The sequence below is a fragment of the Anastrepha obliqua genome, chromosome 4 (genome assembly GCF_027943255.1).
Source record: "Anastrepha obliqua isolate idAnaObli1 chromosome 4, idAnaObli1_1.0, whole genome shotgun sequence".
In the NCBI taxonomy this organism is placed as follows: domain Eukaryota; kingdom Metazoa; phylum Arthropoda; class Insecta; order Diptera; family Tephritidae; genus Anastrepha; species Anastrepha obliqua.
This window is the reverse complement of record NC_072895.1, coordinates 104377612-104395572: the sequence shown is the minus strand read 5'-3', so window position 1 is coordinate 104395572 and position 17961 is coordinate 104377612. Positions and strand designations below refer to the sequence as shown.

The 17961-nt window shown below is 35.2% G+C and overlaps 1 protein-coding gene across 1 annotated transcript in view; it reads right to left on the bottom strand.

The window, feature by feature from the left end:
- Window positions 1-5236: 5236 nt before the first annotated feature.
- The window catches only part of LOC129245995 (zinc finger protein 568), a 78094-nt gene continuing 65369 nt past the window's right edge, over window positions 5237-17961 (bottom strand). Inside the window, exons 2-6 of the mRNA XM_054884470.1 lie at window positions 11432-11533; window positions 11012-11356; window positions 10549-10941; window positions 9745-10363; window positions 5237-6669 (exon numbers count right to left, since the gene is read on the bottom strand). Of these exons, the coding sequence (XP_054740445.1) occupies window positions 6296-6669; window positions 9745-10363; window positions 10549-10941; window positions 11012-11356; window positions 11432-11533 (1833 nt within the window). The 3' untranslated portion in view covers window positions 5237-6295. The remainder of the gene's footprint in view (window positions 6670-9744; window positions 10364-10548; window positions 10942-11011; window positions 11357-11431; window positions 11534-17961) is intronic.

Genomic DNA, 17961 nt, shown 5'->3' with positions numbered 1-17961 from the left:
TGTACTTTTTTAAAATTTGATTGTGGTGGTCACCTACATATACAGGTAAGGTGAAAGAGCCGATAAAAACTTGTAATTAAACTTTGATTCTTTAATTTCCATTTCAATTTTTTACGCTAAATAAATTATGCTAAAATAAATAAAGTTAAAAATGTTTTTCCAGTTCCTTGAATGCTCCAGTTTTTATTATATTTTCGTCCAAAATTAATATTAACATAATACACTTACAACCACACCATTACAATAGAAACGCTCATAAGCGGTTGGGTATTTGTTGTTGTTTTTCCCATACAGGCATTTCGTATGAGAGGAAACCATTACTCACATAAAATGTCATAACTCAGGAACGGCTGCACCGATTTCAATCAAACTTCACACAAACCACCTCCTCAAAGATAGAAAAGAACTTTTTGTGTCAATCGGTTCGGCGGTTCTTGAGTTATAAGATTACCAAGGAAATGTAACTTCTTTTTATATATATAGATGTGTTCGTTTCTTCTTTACATTTCAATTACAAATTTTTTTTTATACAAGCGGAGATAACTTTTCAATGCTTTGGTCTGGTTTTAATACCGCTTAAATGCTATTTAATTCCGCTTCAAAGACTGTCCATACAATAATCTCTTCTTCATCGATTATTATATTTCTATTGCAAATAAAACACAAATTAGATTTAATACTTTTTGTTTAATTTTATTGACAAACACCATGGTCAAACAACATCAATTGTACTTAGGTTGACAATTTTATAACTCAGGTGGATTAGTCGATACAGAACTCATGTGCCAACTATCACATTATAGTGTTGTATGCACAAATATATACTATTTAAGTATGCACATACATATGTGTGCACGTAAGTTCTATCGCATTTGTTTTTCTTAAATTAACTAGACATTCTATTCATATCATATGTTTAAGTACTACAACAATTAATCAATTCCTTAAAGCTTAAAATAAAATTAAACATTTTTTTTTCTTATTTGAATTAAAAGTGTCATACACCAATACATATGAACAATGAAGATATGTATGTTATAATTTAAGTCGATTGCAACAAGTTTAATATAAATAATATATGGAAATACTACTTTTTTTGTTCTTGATTTCCATTTGTTATTTCCATTCTGCATGTTTGTGTGTATGCATCATGTAGATATATATGAACATGATTCAAATGCACTTCAATTGAAAGCGAACAAAAAACCTAACACATGCATACATATGTATTTCTACAGATCCCGATTGTGTAATTGCCTTAAGTCTTAAACTAATTGATATATTTAATGCTTACAGTCAGTTCGGGGGAAAAGTTAAGTAAATTGTGTCCACAATACATTTTGCTTGAAGATATGTGGGTCAAAACAATGTATTTATTGTATTGTGCATTTCATGTTCATCATCCAATTAATTGCAGCCATTCAATTAACGATCACAAATGATCACATATTCGATAAAGAATTCTAAGCGTAGGTTTTGCAGTGGCCGAGCGGGCTTAAGGAAATTGAGTGATTTTCATTGAGGGTGGAAATTGATAGTAATCTTGGGGTTTCGTTTTTATTGGGTAATGAACAGACATATGCTTCTAGCTTTTAAGCGTGAGAAAATGATTTCTGAGACAACATGATATGATATGGAGGCAATGGTAGATATGGAGAGTAGTACAGAGATATGATGTAAGCCATGACGAAATGGTTTTGTATGTATGTATGTATGTATTTTAAACCTCAAATATGTGTATCACAGTCTGCGTAAAGATATTGGAACGAGTTGAGAAAATACATACATAGAGAGAGATATAGCAAAACCAATGAAAGATATGTATGTTGAAAAGCGAGGCTATTCATACAAATATAATATGTTTTCTTTTATATAATAGTTTTTCTTTATGGAATAGTTAAGAGAATATGGCAAATAAGTTAATATTAAAGTTTTTTAAATTGAAGATAAATATAATTTAAAGTATACAGCATTTTATTATAAATATTTTTATCTTAACAAATTTTACTGTGTTAAATAAGGGATCACATACATGCACAGGGAAGCTGCATATTCAGTTTTCGTTTTCTATGCCAATTTTTGACGGATCGTGGAAATTCGTATCCAATATGTTCATATATGTTTAAAAAATGATTTTAAGTATTATTGTACATAAATATGTTTGTATATATTTAAAAAAAAATATATATATATACAGATAGTTTCACGAATCTGAGTAAAAAAAAGAGAATGTGTTTATTTTCGATGGAATGGATTATGCCAATTCATTACATATTTATTATATAAATAAATAAATAAAAATAAATAAATAAGAAATAATCTTGTATGTATCCAAATATTTATTTGTATCATGCGAGTTACATGATGACTTCAAATCGAATCCTATTGTATTATACCGCATCAAGTTACTCAAACGCTCTTTTCAACCTCAAAAATGAAGTGTGTAGTTTTGGAAATCCATATACCCTATGATCGGAAAGTACCGGGAACGTTTAAATAAAACAAAACAAAGTTAAATTTTAGGCAAATTTATTTTATCTCCTTCAAAATATGACACGTCTGAAGCAACACACATGTGCCAACGTTTAACACAGCCCTCCATGCACCTCTGCTAGGCCGACGAAGGTATGCCCTTCAGCTCCTTCGTCGCATTCTCTTTGATCTCCTCTATCGACTGAAATCTTCTTCCACGGAGTGGTAACTTCAACTTGGGAAACAAAAAGAAGTCGCACGGGGCCATATCAGGTGGATATGGTGCTTGCACGATGGTATTTACTTGGTGTTTGGTCAAATAATCCAGCACAATTTGGGCTCGGTGCGATGGCGCGTTATCATCACGCAAAATCCAAGAATTGTTTGCCGTTATTTCCGGCCGTTTGCGACGTACAGCATCTCTCAAATGATCCGATGGCGCTAAAAAGTGACAGATGTGTGTCTTACAGCCCTACCAACATACAAAAAAAATATGGACCGATTCCCGCGTGCGCGGTTCGTTTAAATTAAACATTCCCGGTACTTTTTGAACATAGGGTAGGTATAATAATAATATATAATATAACATCCAACATATCGCCCTCCTGAAACATCTTTTCGTTTTGAGATATGAAAATATCCATACCCTTTGTAATGGACGGTTTTTGAGTTCTTTCGAAATATAGGGTGGGCCATGTAAAATTTGCTTTTTGAATCGGCTATAAAAAAAGCTAATCAATATTTTTTCAAACTTTTTTTTATTTTGAAGATTGAACAGTGTCATTTATGAATGAAAAATAATATCGTTCAAATGACTGCCACGACTGGCTTTACAGTAGGCCACTCCATCAACCCAATTTTTAAGCACATTTTTGATTGTTTCGGCTCCAATTTCATGAATGACAACTTCGATTTCGTGTTTTAAAGCATCAATCATCTCTGGATGGTTCGCATAGCATTTGTTCTTAACGGCTCCCCACAAAAAATAGTCCAACGGGCTTAAATCATAGCTTCGAGGCGGCCAATTAATATCGGAATTCAAAAACGGTAGCCAAAAGTTCGAGTGTAACTTTGGCAGTGTGACAAGTTGCACCGTCCTGTTGAAACCAAATGTCGTCCACGTCATCCTCTTCAATTTTTGGAAACAAAAACTCGTTGAGCATGTCACGGTAATGCTCGCCATTTACTGTAACCGCGGAAGAAGAAGAAGACTCACCACTTTGGAAATAGGTTTTCAATATTTCCCAATTTTTTTCAAGCGTATAGCGTCACATTTCCTAAATTTCAAACCTTTAAGTAAATTATGAACACATTTGACATGTCATTTGTGTTACCATTCTCAAAAAAAAAAGGTGGTTCAAAAACCAAACGCTATATGGCCCACCCTGTATTAGGAAATTTGAAGAAAATGCTGATTTTTCAGTTTAATTACAAGTAAGTACTTGTTAAATTTGAAGTATTTCGTGCCATTTCAATGGGATTGTTTCTAATTAACGTTTTTTGGGTCTGCTGTAAGTTCACCAATACTACATAATATACATATGTACATATGTACGTATAAATATATTCAAAATAATGACTTTAAATTTTGTATAACATTTTTGTCGCTTAAGGGGTTAGGGGTAGTCAGAATTTTCAAAAAATTGGATTTTCTTTTTGTTTTGCTTTTTCTTAAAGTATAGTATAGTATCTTAAAAATGTTGTGTGAAATTTTGGAGTGAATCCGACAAATACTTTTCGAGTTATTCAACAATTAACAAAGGGCGCTCGGGCGCTCTGGAGCAGATAGCAAAATTTTAAATGCCTTTTTCTCAAAATTATAATTTTTTGAATTGGTGATCACTGTAACTTAAAAATAACTAATGTAACTAATAGCTTGGAGGATTTCAATAAAATTTATACTGCTTTTGAAAAACATAAAAAACTTCTGCCTGATCAAAGGATTTGTTTTTAAATTTCAATTTTTTTTAACAATTAATTGTCGGTTTTTTTCTCGAAAATCTCAAAAATATTTCCTGAGGCCGCCTTATTGCTAATTTTGAATCTGTTGAGAAAACTAATTTCTATTGTCTGATTGCTTTTAGATGAATCACCGAGGACTTGTGATGCTCACCGCAAGGGATTTCTGGAGAAACGGGCTCCACACAAACAGCGATAATTTTTACAATCACTAATTTTTTTTTAAATTTTGCTAGAGTCAAGTCGAAACATAATGTATTAATGCTATGTTTTTGTTTTTTTTTTAAATAAAGCTAGCCAATTGCTTTAGAAAGAAAGAATTGCAAAAAGAAAATTATTGAAAATCATAATTTTTTCGAGCCTCTGACTACCCCTAACATAAATAATCAAAAAATATTGAAATGTATGCAGTAATAATGTAATCATGGTAAATACACATAATAATTATAACACAACAATATTTTAAAAAATTCAAATTTACAATTTATCATTTTTTTTCTATAAAATAATATATATATAAATATTTTTCTTTTAAAGAAAATATCTTGTCCCAGATTTGCGTTATATTTTATGTATTTCGTTGGTGCCTAAAATATAATCATTTTTTAAACATATTTCTCGCTAAAAATTTTAACGAACCTTTAATTTAAAATACATATCGAAAATTAATATGTTAAAAAAAATTAAATTTTGTCGCATAGTGTAATAAAAAGAAGGAGAATACACATATGTAATTATTATAAAAAAACATAAATGTATAAAGAATTTTTAATAAATAAATAGTTCATTAATTTCTAAATACATAGTTCATTATCTTCTAAGGTAATGTTGTCGACTCAAAAACTTGAGCATCTATTTGTGGAAACTATAATTAACAATCAATAACTTAACTTCCTACGTAACTAAACTAACTCAAAATAACTTACATACAAATCAATTGCAAAAAGAACAAAAGCATTCTTTAATACAGAATTATGTCAAAAAGCCGCTCATTAATATCTAAAGAAAACATCAAAAATACTACGAGGCAGACACAGGGTTCCTTTGTAACAATAATATTACACGCGACTACGATTGACTGGTGTGTCGATAAATAATTCTCACTTAGGTACATACAGACGTTTAATATAAAAAAGCCCTACTATCGGAACACTCTACTGACTCAAAAGCAGGCAAGACCAATAGTGAATTATGTGAGTAGAAGCTAATGACATCGATAGATTAAATACTATACCTAGTATGCTCATATTCGTTGTTTTAGTGCAAATTATGTTTTATGCTTGTGAGTGTGACGTTTCAAAGTTTAATAATATGTATTACAATATAGTTAACAAGATAAACGGGCACAAATGTAAGTGAAGTTATTTAATGTATACCTATTATATTTTTATACATTACGTTTTAAGTTAAGTAGTATCCATGTATGTAAATTTATACTTGAAATTCCTAGTTGAGGACACTCAAAATCTGTTGAAATGTACTGGCAGCCTATGTATGGTCTAAATACCGCTGAAGGCACTTCAAAATTGATTGTGTGCATAATACTCGTAATTGTTTATTTTCCTATAAAGTACCAACTACTACAGTAACCACTTACTTGTAAATGTTCATATACTGGCATTTTCTACTTAGATAATTATACTAAAAAACAAATAAGTTACTAGGCGTATTTATATGTTCCTAAATATATCTATGTTAAGTATGCATTTACGCAAATATACATAAATAAAATAATAAAATTTTGTTTAAATATAATAACTCGCTTCAAAGCTAAAATATTTCGAAGAATTCCTTTACAACAATTCTAATATTCTTTAAGATTTCCCAAAACCAAAAACCTCTATGTGCTTATTTTTTTCATATTTCACTGCTCCATCTGTTCGAGTTGTTCGTGCGCCTGTGCATGCGTTTTACGCTTATGCCAACGCACACTCGCGAATTGCGCAAACCGCTGACCGCAAATATCGCATTTGTACTTCTTCACTGGCAAATGCAGTTCGGTGTGTTTCTTCAAGTTCGCAAATGTGGTAAATGCTTTGCCACAGACATCGCATACATGCTTGCGAATATTCAAATGCCCATTCATGTGATCTGTATAGCGGTTGCGTTCGTAGAAAGCCTTGTCACAGATGGGGCAGAGGAAGTTGGACTGTTTGAGGTGGGCACGTCGATGAGTATCATAAAAGGACCAGGTTTTGAAGGATTTGCCGCAGAAGTCGCAGATGTAAGGACGCTCACCTGGAAGAGAGTCGAGAGAAAGTTAGAGGGAAGAATTAATAATTTCATACGCTTTTAAGAAAAAGGGATGCATTATGTTAGCATACGATATATAGATATATAGCATAGATGATATAAGGCTTGGGATAAGGGTTAAGATGAAATTAAGGGTAGTAAAATTAATAGCAAGAATAGGACAAGGATTAGGAGAACGACAAATATGGATAAAACCAGTTAAGGAAAAACATTAGGAAACGAATAAGGATGAATACATGGAAAAGGATGAGAGATAATAAAAATGATATGTATAAAGATCAGATAAAACGGAAAGATAAGGGTAGAGATAAGGATAAGGGGAATTGTGAGGATAACGGATAAAGGTAAGAATATGGCTAACAATAGAGATAAGTGCAAGGATGAGTATAATAAGATAGCGATACGGAAATGTATACAGATACAGATGGAGATAGAGATAGAGGTAGAGATAAAGATACAGATAGAGATACAGATAGAGGTAGAGATAAAGATACAGATACAGATAGAGGTAGAGATAAAGATACAGATACAGATACAGATAGAGATAGAGATAGAGATAGAGATAGAGATAGAGATAGAGATAGAGATAGAGATAGAGATATAGATAGAGATAGAGATAGAGATAGAGATAGAGATAGAGTTAGAGGTAGAGATAAGATAGAGATAGAGGTAGATAGGATAGAGATAAAGATAAAAGTTTACATAAAAGAGAATATAAAAATAAAGTTAAGTAACGGATAAAGATAATATGGATAATGATAGAGATAAGTATAACGATGAGTCTAAAAAGGATAAGGATAAAGGAAAAGATAAAGATATTGATAAGGGGGCATCCATAAATTACGTGAGGTGTTTTTTTTTAATTTTCTGTACCTCCCTCCCCCCCTGGTGAGATGTCGTGAGATTTTATTCAACCCCCTCCCCCATCCCCCAATCTCACGTGAGATTTTTCAAAATGTGGGTTTCTTATGTAAACGCGTTGGATTGTTATTGTAAAAAGAAAAAAATTTGCTTCGTGCTTTTATTTACGACTAGTTAAGGGGGGGGCGGGGGGTGGGGGGTCACAAAATCGAATTTTTTTTTCTTCACTCATTTTATAGTAAATCATTTCAAATGTTGTGTCAAAATTTTAAGTGGATCGGAGCAGAACTCTCAAAGTTATAGCCTTTGTAGGCACTCTACCTCGAATGCGGAGCATCGATAGTTTTTCAGACTCATTTTTTCAAACACGTTTTTCCCGAAACGACTTCTTAAAAGTCGGTGCCAATCACAACTCCGAAACTATTCAACCGATTCTTTTCAAATTTGGCACACGTTTTCTAAATCAAAAATACCCCCCCCCCCCCCCCCCCACTGTTTTTTTAATTTTTATTTTTTAAGGTTGTTTTTCACTTACAAATATGGCGAAATTTTTCGCCAAAAATGCTCGTTTTACGTTTTTTTGCCACCAAAACTACAAAAATGAAAAAAAAAAATTTATTCATGTGGGGGGGGGGGGGGGGGGGGAGCATTACGTCATACTTTAACTGAAAAATTCGACTTTTTTAGTTTCAGATGATTCTACGTCGAATGCCGATTGGCACCGCAGAGCACCTATCGAAAAAAATTACTCCCAAAAAAACTCTATCATGGGCTTATTTGTCAATATTTTATTATTAATATTTTTTAAAAACTTATTGAAAAGATGTACAATAACATGCAACTGATTTTATTAAAGTATCTTAAGCCATATTTCTGTAAAAAATTCAAAAAAAAAGTGTTTTTTTTTAGCGCTAAACCCTACCACCCCCTTAAGACTAGTAGTCAATATTGCTGAGAGTTATAAGTGTAATAAAAAGTTAACAATAGAAGACTTAAATCGTAACTACTGGGATTAAAAAAAGAATATCTACTCTAATTCAGTCCATGGAGAATCATGCGCGGTTTCCAGAGAGACTATTGGGACCAACATGTCCATATAATTTTCAGTAAAATCATCTGCTCCTTCAACTTAGTTCTGATCTAGCCACTCTAAGCCGTTTACGCTTGCGCACAGTAACTCATTAGCTCGTCTTGTGACAATCCGTGAGGGTCGCACTTTGCGGAACATACGCGCTTGCTTAGCTGATTTAGAATACCCATGTTTTTCTCATGGCCAACTTTATGTTTCATGCTCAAGAGTTGGTAAGCCAGCGGTATTGTTCATTTATTCAACAACGCATGGAAAAACGAAGAATATTGTATACCAAAGAGCATTACAATAAAAAAAGTAATAAAGTAAATCACATTAAACGTTTTTTAATTGCTACTACTATTCAAAACTTCTTTCATTACTATTCAAGTGAGAGAATTTTTATAAAAAACACACAGTATTTTTCGGCTTAATTTAATTAATTAATCTAGATTTTTTTAAAGACGGCCAGCGGAACGGGAGGTTTTCGATAGTTTGGTATAAAACAAATGTGGTGGTTTGACAGTAGTAATGTATAACGTCGAAGTATGAATGAAATTATTTTCTTTCGAACGAATTAGTGAATGATCTTAATCATACTACGATTACGCTTAAGATTAAATCTTAAGCATGTACAATCTGGATAATTGACCAAAATAGTATAATTTTTTTTCTTTTAATCAGAAAAAAAAATTGCGTGATATTTGCCGAGACCCCCCCTCTCTCCTCCGTAAGATTAGATGAGATTTGACTCGACCCCCTCCCCCCTTAAACATCTCACGTAATTTATGGACGCCCCCTAAGGATACACGTTTTAGTATAAAAATAAAGATAAAGATTTAGAGAATGATACAAATGGAGTTCAAGACAAATATAAAGATGAAAGTTTAGGTACAAATAAAAAGAAAGATAAGGATTAGGATAAGGATTAAGATAAAGATAAAGATGAAACAAAAATACAGATAAAATGTGCATAAAAATGTAGCTAAAGAGAAATATAAATAAAGCTACATATGCAAATACAAAACACGCATATGCAAAAAACAAAAGTGTTTAAGTGATTACTCATGTTGTATTTACATAGATCTACAAGTTCAATGGCATTCGCTTGAATAATATTGTTCTCTCACCTGTATGACTTCGCATATGAATTGCAACCTCAGTAGATGTAGCAAATTTCTTATCACAAACTTCACACGCATACGGAAAATCGCCCTTGTGTCGCCGTATATGAATCGTCAGGTTACCCGGTATTTGAAAACCCTTGCCGCAAAGCGTACAAATAAACGGCCGCATTCCGTCGTGCCCGGACTTATGAATCTTATACTGGTCAGAGGTTTTTATCACCTCAGTACAAACACCACAACGAAAAGGTCCTATATTTATATCGAGAAACTCCATCAGCTTCGTTTGTATAATTGACGGTGGAGATGCCGTTGTTGCACCGTTCGGTTCGACTAGACGCTTATGCTTCTCTGCTGAAAACTCCTTACGCAATTCATATACGGTTTTTTGTAATTCTTCCAGTGTGCTATTTATACCGAGCATCAGATTAACCTCCTCCAGCATTTGGTTTAGTTCTTCATTGCGATAGGTGGTCGATCGATAATCTGGATGATCAACATCCCAGAGTGCTGAATAACTTTTGTAGATTTCAATGAATGTTAGATGATCGTCGGTGCTCTTGAAGTCTATAGACTTAGCTTTTAAGTACTGAGTCTTTGGCTTGCAAGCTATGACACCTTTCCGCTAAAATTAGTAGCGGAAAAGAGGTTATAAATTGAAATTCGATGGATCGAAGATATAGCCAAAAATAATAAAAAAATAAAAATGTAAATAAACTTTAGCATATTAATAATGCGATTGGTCATTATACCGGCAAATCACTGACATAGCCAATCCACAATTTATTGTGAACAAAATAAATCATTTACCTTTTTTAGCCGATCGAGTAGCTGCTCTTCGAAAATCTTCTGCAGGAATTCCATTTGTTCAAAGCACCACAATTTCGGAGCATACAGTCCTTTCTGTTCGTGTACGATGCGCAATTCTCGACGATAACGTGTACGCAATTTTTGAATCTTTGCAAAGCATTCATCCGCCGACAAGGTTACGCCCTTCTCCAGCAACAATTGTATTGAGATCTCACGCATCAGTTCATTCTTATTACATAACAAATAATTGGGATGCTGTGGATTCCAGAGCGCTTCCTGTCTCCTAAACGCATCCAATAGATAAGTGAGTACGTCGCGATCTTGTGCGGAGCGTGTCGTTTCTGCGCAGTCTTCCTCCAAAAATTTCTCAGATGCTGAACAATCAATATGTTTCTACAATGAGAAGGAATCAGTAGGTAGTCGGAAAAAGTGGTACTTAGGTGCGGTGTGTTCGCTCAACTACCTTGATTTTACGTTCAATTCGCTTATTCTCAATGATATCTCGCAAGAATTCCATTTTATCAAAATATTTGAATCGTGTCTTGTACTTGCCCTGGCGCTCACGCGTTTTGGACAACTCCAGTCGATAGCGTGAACGCAAACTTTTAATGATCGCATAGATCTCCGAACCATCCAATGAGTAATTCATATCACGCAGCAAGGGACGCGAAAGCTCTTCGAACATCTTGCGATTGGCATTGTATTTATATTGTGGGTGATTGGGATTCCAGAGTTTTTCGTGCTTTTTGTAAGCCTCTAGCAGGTAAAAGATAACTTCGGTGCTGTGTTCATTCTCATTGACCAAAGGCTAAAAGCAAGTACGTACATACTTAGGTCATTATAAAAATAATATTTAAATGAATCTATTTATTTGACTTTGTACCTTATCACAGCCTTGTGCTTTCAACGCACTCATCGGTAATGCTATTAAATTTCTGCATAATTCCTTCGTGGAGCGTCGATTGGGCACATCATTTTCCGCGCACTGCAAAGTTCAAAATAAAGTCTCGTTAAATATTATCGTGCATTGATTTAATAATTAGTTATAAAAGAGCCTTTGTTTACATTTTAAGGTTTGACTATACATATAAAGGGTTTCCCAATCGAAGCGCTTGGAGTTTTGGCTCCAAGCAACTTTATCCCTTCAAAATGAGTCGTAAATATTTAAAACTTTACTTTGTATTCTGTCTATACTTACAGTTCTTAGAAGACATTTTACAAATATTTGGTTACATTTAAGAGTGGCTTTGATTTTAGTATTAAAGGAATATTTCCAGTGAAATATCCTTTCTAATAAATATAATAATAAATAAATAAATTCAATATTTTATAGATGGCTCTTGGACGAGTTGAATTAGTGTTTTTCTTTTCAATCTTAAAAAGACACATGATGGTGACATGAGAGTAGAGGCCAGCTCATTTGGGTGCGATTGAAGTCGATTTCGGTATTTACTGGCTACATTTTGTATTTCCTCTTTTATTGAAGGGATGTCTAAGTCCCGATGAATTTGGGCATTTGTTACGTACCATCGAGCGTTGACTAGGGTGCGTAGAGTCTTGGACTGGAAACGCTGCAGGATTTCCAAGTTTGAATTTGACGCAGTACCCCACAGTTGGATTCCGTAAGTCCAGACTGGTTTTATCACAGATTTGTAGAGGATAAGTTTGTTGTCCATTGAGAGGGTGGATTTGCGGTTTAGCAGCCAGTACATATTACGAAGTATTAAACCTAGAGCTTTCCTTTTTGTAAAGATATGCATTTTCCACGTAAGCCGTTTATCAAAATGAATGCCTAGATATTTAGCACTATCACATTGCGGAATTGGAATACGGTTTAAGTTGATTTGTGAGCAGGTGGTTCTTTTTGTGGTAAAGGTGACGTGTTGAGATATATGTTCGTTTACTTTTAACCGCCAGCTCCGGAGCCATTTGGAGATTTTATTTATGCTTATTTGGAGCATATAAGAGGCTTCCACGGGATCCACTGCTGTCGCCATAATAGCGGTGTCATCGGCAAAAGTGCCAGTTAGTACACCTTTTGTGGTTGGCAGATCGTGTGTAAAAATTAAGTGCAGGATTGGACCTAATATACTGCCTTGTGAGACCCCAGCTTTAATTTGTTGGAAATTGGAAATTTATATTAATTTTCGTAATTTACGTAGAACATTCGTTGGTTTAGATAAGATTTAATGAGCAAATAGGCATTTAGTGGTAATTTCTTTTTTATTTTAAAGAGTAGGCCTTGGTGCCACACTCGGTCGAAGGCTTGTGATATGTCTAGGAAAACTGCTGAACAGATTTGTTTTCGGTCGAGCGCTGCTTGTATTTTTTCGACAAGTCTATGGACTTGCTCAATTGTCGAATGCTCATTCCTGAAACCAAACTGATGTTTCGGAATTATTTGTTCGCGTTCGATAAAAACCATTAAACGTTTAAGGAAGATCTTTTCAAAAACTTTTGACAGTATTGGTAGAAGACTGATAGGGCGATAGGATTTCACTTCATCGCCTGGTTTTCCTGCTTTGAGCACCATTTTAATTTCTGCTACTTTCCATTGAGCTGGGAAAATGTTTCTGGTTAAGCACGCATTAAACAAATGGGTAATGAAATTATAGGGTTCAGGAGGTAGTTTTTTGAGAATTTCGGCCGTGATGCGATCATATCCTGGTGCCTTGTGATCTTTTAGCTTTTTAATAGTGCTAACTATTTCACTTTTGGTGAACTTCTTCATCGGTAGCTCCATTTGGTAGGGTTCGTTTAAAAAGGCAGCAACAGTGCTGTCAAAACAAAGATCAGCTTCAGTATCGTTTGGTGTAAAAATACCTTTTAGATATTTAGAAAAAAGCTCAGATTTCTCGATTGCGGTTTTCGCCCATGAACCATCTTTTTTATGAAATGGTGGACGGTGCTCTTTTGTGGTACTTACTTTTTTGCTGACTTTCCACAGGGAATAATTGGTGAGGTGTGTTGGTTCCAAACCCCATAGAAACTGCCTCATTTCTTTGTCGTGTTGCTCTTTCAATAATAATTTTATTTCTTTTGATAATGTATTAAAACGGCTTTTATATTCAGGAAATCTTGGATACTCTGTACAATTTGATGCAGAGATATTTGAACGTAGTTGAGAGATGTGTAACGGATTGCGGCCTGTCGGTGAATCCTCTCAAGACGCTGCACGTACCACAATCAGACTGAAGGGTTCGGGTTACAGGCTCAACCTCATTTGGGGGCACTCAAACATCCTTAGAAACTTTGAGTTCATCCCCCTGTCAGCTGATCAGTGTATACCCTCGCTTAGTATAACCAGAACTTTCTCCACTCACATTCCATCAAGGGAAGAGTGGACCGGGGGCTACACTTAGAGACAGGGCCTGGTAAACTTGTTCACGAATGGATCGAAGTTGGAAGGAAAGGTGCCGTAGCCGAATGGGTGGTGCGTGACTACCATTCGGAATTCACAGAGAGAACGTCGGTTCGAATCTCGGTGAGACACCAAAATTAAGAAAAACATTTTTCTAATTGCGGTCGCCCCTCGGCAGGCAATGGCAAAACTCCGAGTGTATTTCTGCCATGAAAAAGTTCCTCATAAAAATATCTGCCGTTCGGAGTCGGCTTAAAACTGGGACCTACAGGCTTGGACCATTTGTAGAACAACATCAAGACGCACACCACAAATAGGAGAAGGAGCTCGTGCAAACTCCCAAAAAGAGTGTACGAGCCAATTATATATATACATATAAGCCTCATCTGGGTTCCTGGTCACAGCGACATCGCGCGAAACTGTGAGGCGGATGAGCTGGCCAGACAAGGTACATGTGAGGTGATTTCCCAGCGAAGGGAGAGAATTGGGATCCCCCTGCGGCCTGATCCTGGAAAGATGGGCTTCGCGCTAACTCAGCGAGCGCTGGGCAAGTACACAAACTTGTGAGGTCGCGAAATCCTTCTGGCCACGTATGGATCGGGGGCGCTCGGGTGAGCTTCTGAGGTTGACAAAATCTCTGCTCTCGAACTTGGTGGGTTTTCTCACAGGACACTATGCGCGAGGAGTGCATGCTGTGAGACTTGGAATTACCTCGAGTCCTTTTTGCGTCGGATGTATAGAGGATGATGAGGTGCAATCATCTCAGCACCTTCTCCTTAGCTGCCTTGCTCTGGCGGGGCTAAGATCTAGGCATCTTGGCTCTTACATCTTTGCTACGCCTGCTGATATAGCTGGTGTTGACATTAAAAATCTGATGAACTTCATCAGCAGCACAAAGCGGTTGACGCAAACGCAGCACAGTCATCGTTCATGATCCACATACTCTAAATCCATCCTCCTAACCATCCCACCACCACCTCTTCCCGCCCTCTCCTTTCCTCCCATAGGTTTTCTCCTTCACCTTACCTCCTTCAGAATGGTATAACAAAGGACGAATCCGTTTATCTTTGTCCAAACGTGCCCATTCCTTGGGTAACCATTCCAACCTAACCTAACTAATACTTAAGATGCCCTCTTTGTCTGAAAAAATTGTAGGTATCGTCTTGTAACACCTTGAATTCCTTAGGTGTTGCTACACCTTTTTAGTACCACTCTATTGATGCCTGCTTTAATGCAGACTTCACTGACAATCGGGCTCGTAGATTTATGCCTCTTCCGCGTGACGACCAAAGTGGCCTAAGAAATGGATTGACCACCCTCAACAGTCATATAGTGCTAGCCTTTGAGATACAAAGATGATCACGAATGATGCTCGAAATGTCCATAAATGTTCCTTTAACTATTTCTGCAAGTGGTTGTTCCGCCAAATATCTACTTTCCATCACAATTTTATGGACTTTTTCGACAATGTATGAGAACTTCAGCTAAATCGTCTAGGCCGCACGCAGATCGACTTCAATTGATACTCTATCTTGCTTGAATAGACTATGCTACTTATTGATCGTTATTTTCCTGAGCCGTGAACTGCAGTATTTTACTTGCTTTAAGTGAAGAACTTAATAATACCACGAAACTCAGGATGCTTTCCATTTCAATTCAACCGGGCTATTCGGGTCATGTTCTTCGATTTCGATGTAACTGAAATATGTTGCTCTCTGGTCAAAATAATGAGACACGTATTTTTTTTTCGCCTGAAAAAAATTTTTTTCAAGAGTTATCGGCAATTTTGTTTTTCGGCTCAAAATCGATTTTTTTTAATTATATAAGAAAAAATTTTTTTAAATGCCCATAACTTAGTCAAAAATGAATCGATTTTAATAATTTTGGGTTCAAAATGATCGTAATTACTTACACGAGCGACTTCATGTAGAAACAATTGCAAAAAAGTAGTTGAAAATTTTTTATTTAGCAAAAAAGAAAAAAAATTGAAATTTTTTCTAAATTCCATATTTCAAAAAGTGTATTTTTTTTTTATAACTTTTTCCAAATCAAAAGGACATCTCAAACTTTAATTGAGCTGAATCCCTAGTAGCTAAAATGAGTTGTTTTGGAGTAATGAATTTTTGAGTAAAAAACCAGTTTCGCACTTTTTGTTTTTTGCAAAATAAAAAATTTTCAACCTCTTTTTTGCAACTATTTTTACATGAAATCGCTCGTGTAAGTAATGGCGATCATTTTGAACCCAAAATTATTAAAATCGGTTCATTTTTGACTAAGTTATGGGCATTTAAAAAAAATTTTTTCTTATATAAATAAAAAAAATCGAGTTTGAGCCGAAAAACAAAATTGCCGATAACTCTTGAAAAAAAATTTTTTCAGGCGAAAAAAAAATACGTGTCTCATTATTTTGACCAGAGAGCAACATATTTCAGTTACATCGAAATCGAAGAACATGACCCGAATAGCCCGGTTGAATTGAAATGGAAAGCATCTCAGTTGATGTTTTCTTCCCGAATGACTTGTTCATGTAGCGAAATCTCAAAGGTTCGAATCGATTTGACTGAAGCTTATAATTGATAGTTGGGTCGCCATGTAGTGCTAAGCAAAAAAAATTCCCATCAGCTATTCAACACTTTCACTCAGTGACCGTTTTGACCTCCGCAAAGTCTCTTAATTTAAATTTCAAGTGCGTCTATTAGAAAGCTCTTTATATGTATTATTTGCATACTAAGTACATTCTGAAGTTGTACTTGCATACAAGAATGCACTCGAATGTTGAACAACTAACATTTCTCGTCATTTGCCCACTCATAAAATTAATTGATTTGCGAAACAAATTACCCTCAATATTTACGAATACGACTAGGCATTTATTTGCAATCTCATATACTTTGTGGCATTCATGGCATACTCGTACATGCAACCATAAAATTGTATTATTTGCTTTTACAGCTACAACTGTATACTCGTATGCATGCATGTACACATGTACAAATTTATATGTATATGTCCATAAAGATTCCAGGTTTGAAAGCTTAATAAACCAAAACAGCAGTCATTAAGCAAATTATGTTGTTTTGGGTTGGGTGGTTGTCATCTAGTCCATAACGAAAATTTCTCAAACTTGTAAAAGTATGTGTGCATATGGACTCATTACAGTGGGTTTTGTTGAATAGAGCAATTCGCTGGATTTTGTTATTTAATTGCTTCGTTTTTATTTTGTTCCTCATCTTGAAAGAATACATTTTTTATTACTTTGGTGGACGAACACTTTTTAAGCTTAAGAGAAAGAGCTGACTGCAAATGGTGTGCGTGGGGAGAAAATCTCAGCTTCAAAGTTCTAGCTCTGGAGTCTATTTATTTATTTAAGCTGAATGGCTCTAGAGACTCTTGCTGCCATTGAGAAGCGTTTGTTTGGAATATGCAAGCTTAAATTATTTATAAGCCTGTTGAGAATTCAAGACGTGCAACTTACTACTGTGGGCAAAAAGTAAGGTGAATTTGGTTGTAAAATGAAAAATCTTTATTTATTCTTGTAAATCAATTTCATCCCCTTCAAAACAATCCCCTCTCGATGAAATACCCTTATGCCAACGATTTTTCCAATCCCCGAAACATGCCAAATAGTCCATTTCCGGTATAGCCATCAGCACCTTCTTCGATTCAGCTTTTATCTCCTCAATCGACTCGAAACGCGTTCCCCGGAGTGGTCTCTTGAGTTTTGGGAATAGCCAGAAGTCACACGGAGCCAAATCAGGCGAATACGGTGGTTGCGGAACGATATGCGTGGAATTTTTGGCGAAATGGTCACGAAGAACGAGTACAGTGTGAGACGGTGCATTATCGTGATGCAAAAACCAAGAGTTGTTGGCCTATAATTCTGGTCGTTTTAGACGAATTGCTTCAGGTAAACGACGCATAACGCTCAAATAATATTCCTTATTAACAGTTTGGCCAGGTGGAAGGAATTCATAGTGCACCACACCACGAAAATCGAAAAAAGCTGTCATCATGACCTTTATTTTTGAACGAGTTTGACGTGCTCTTTTCGG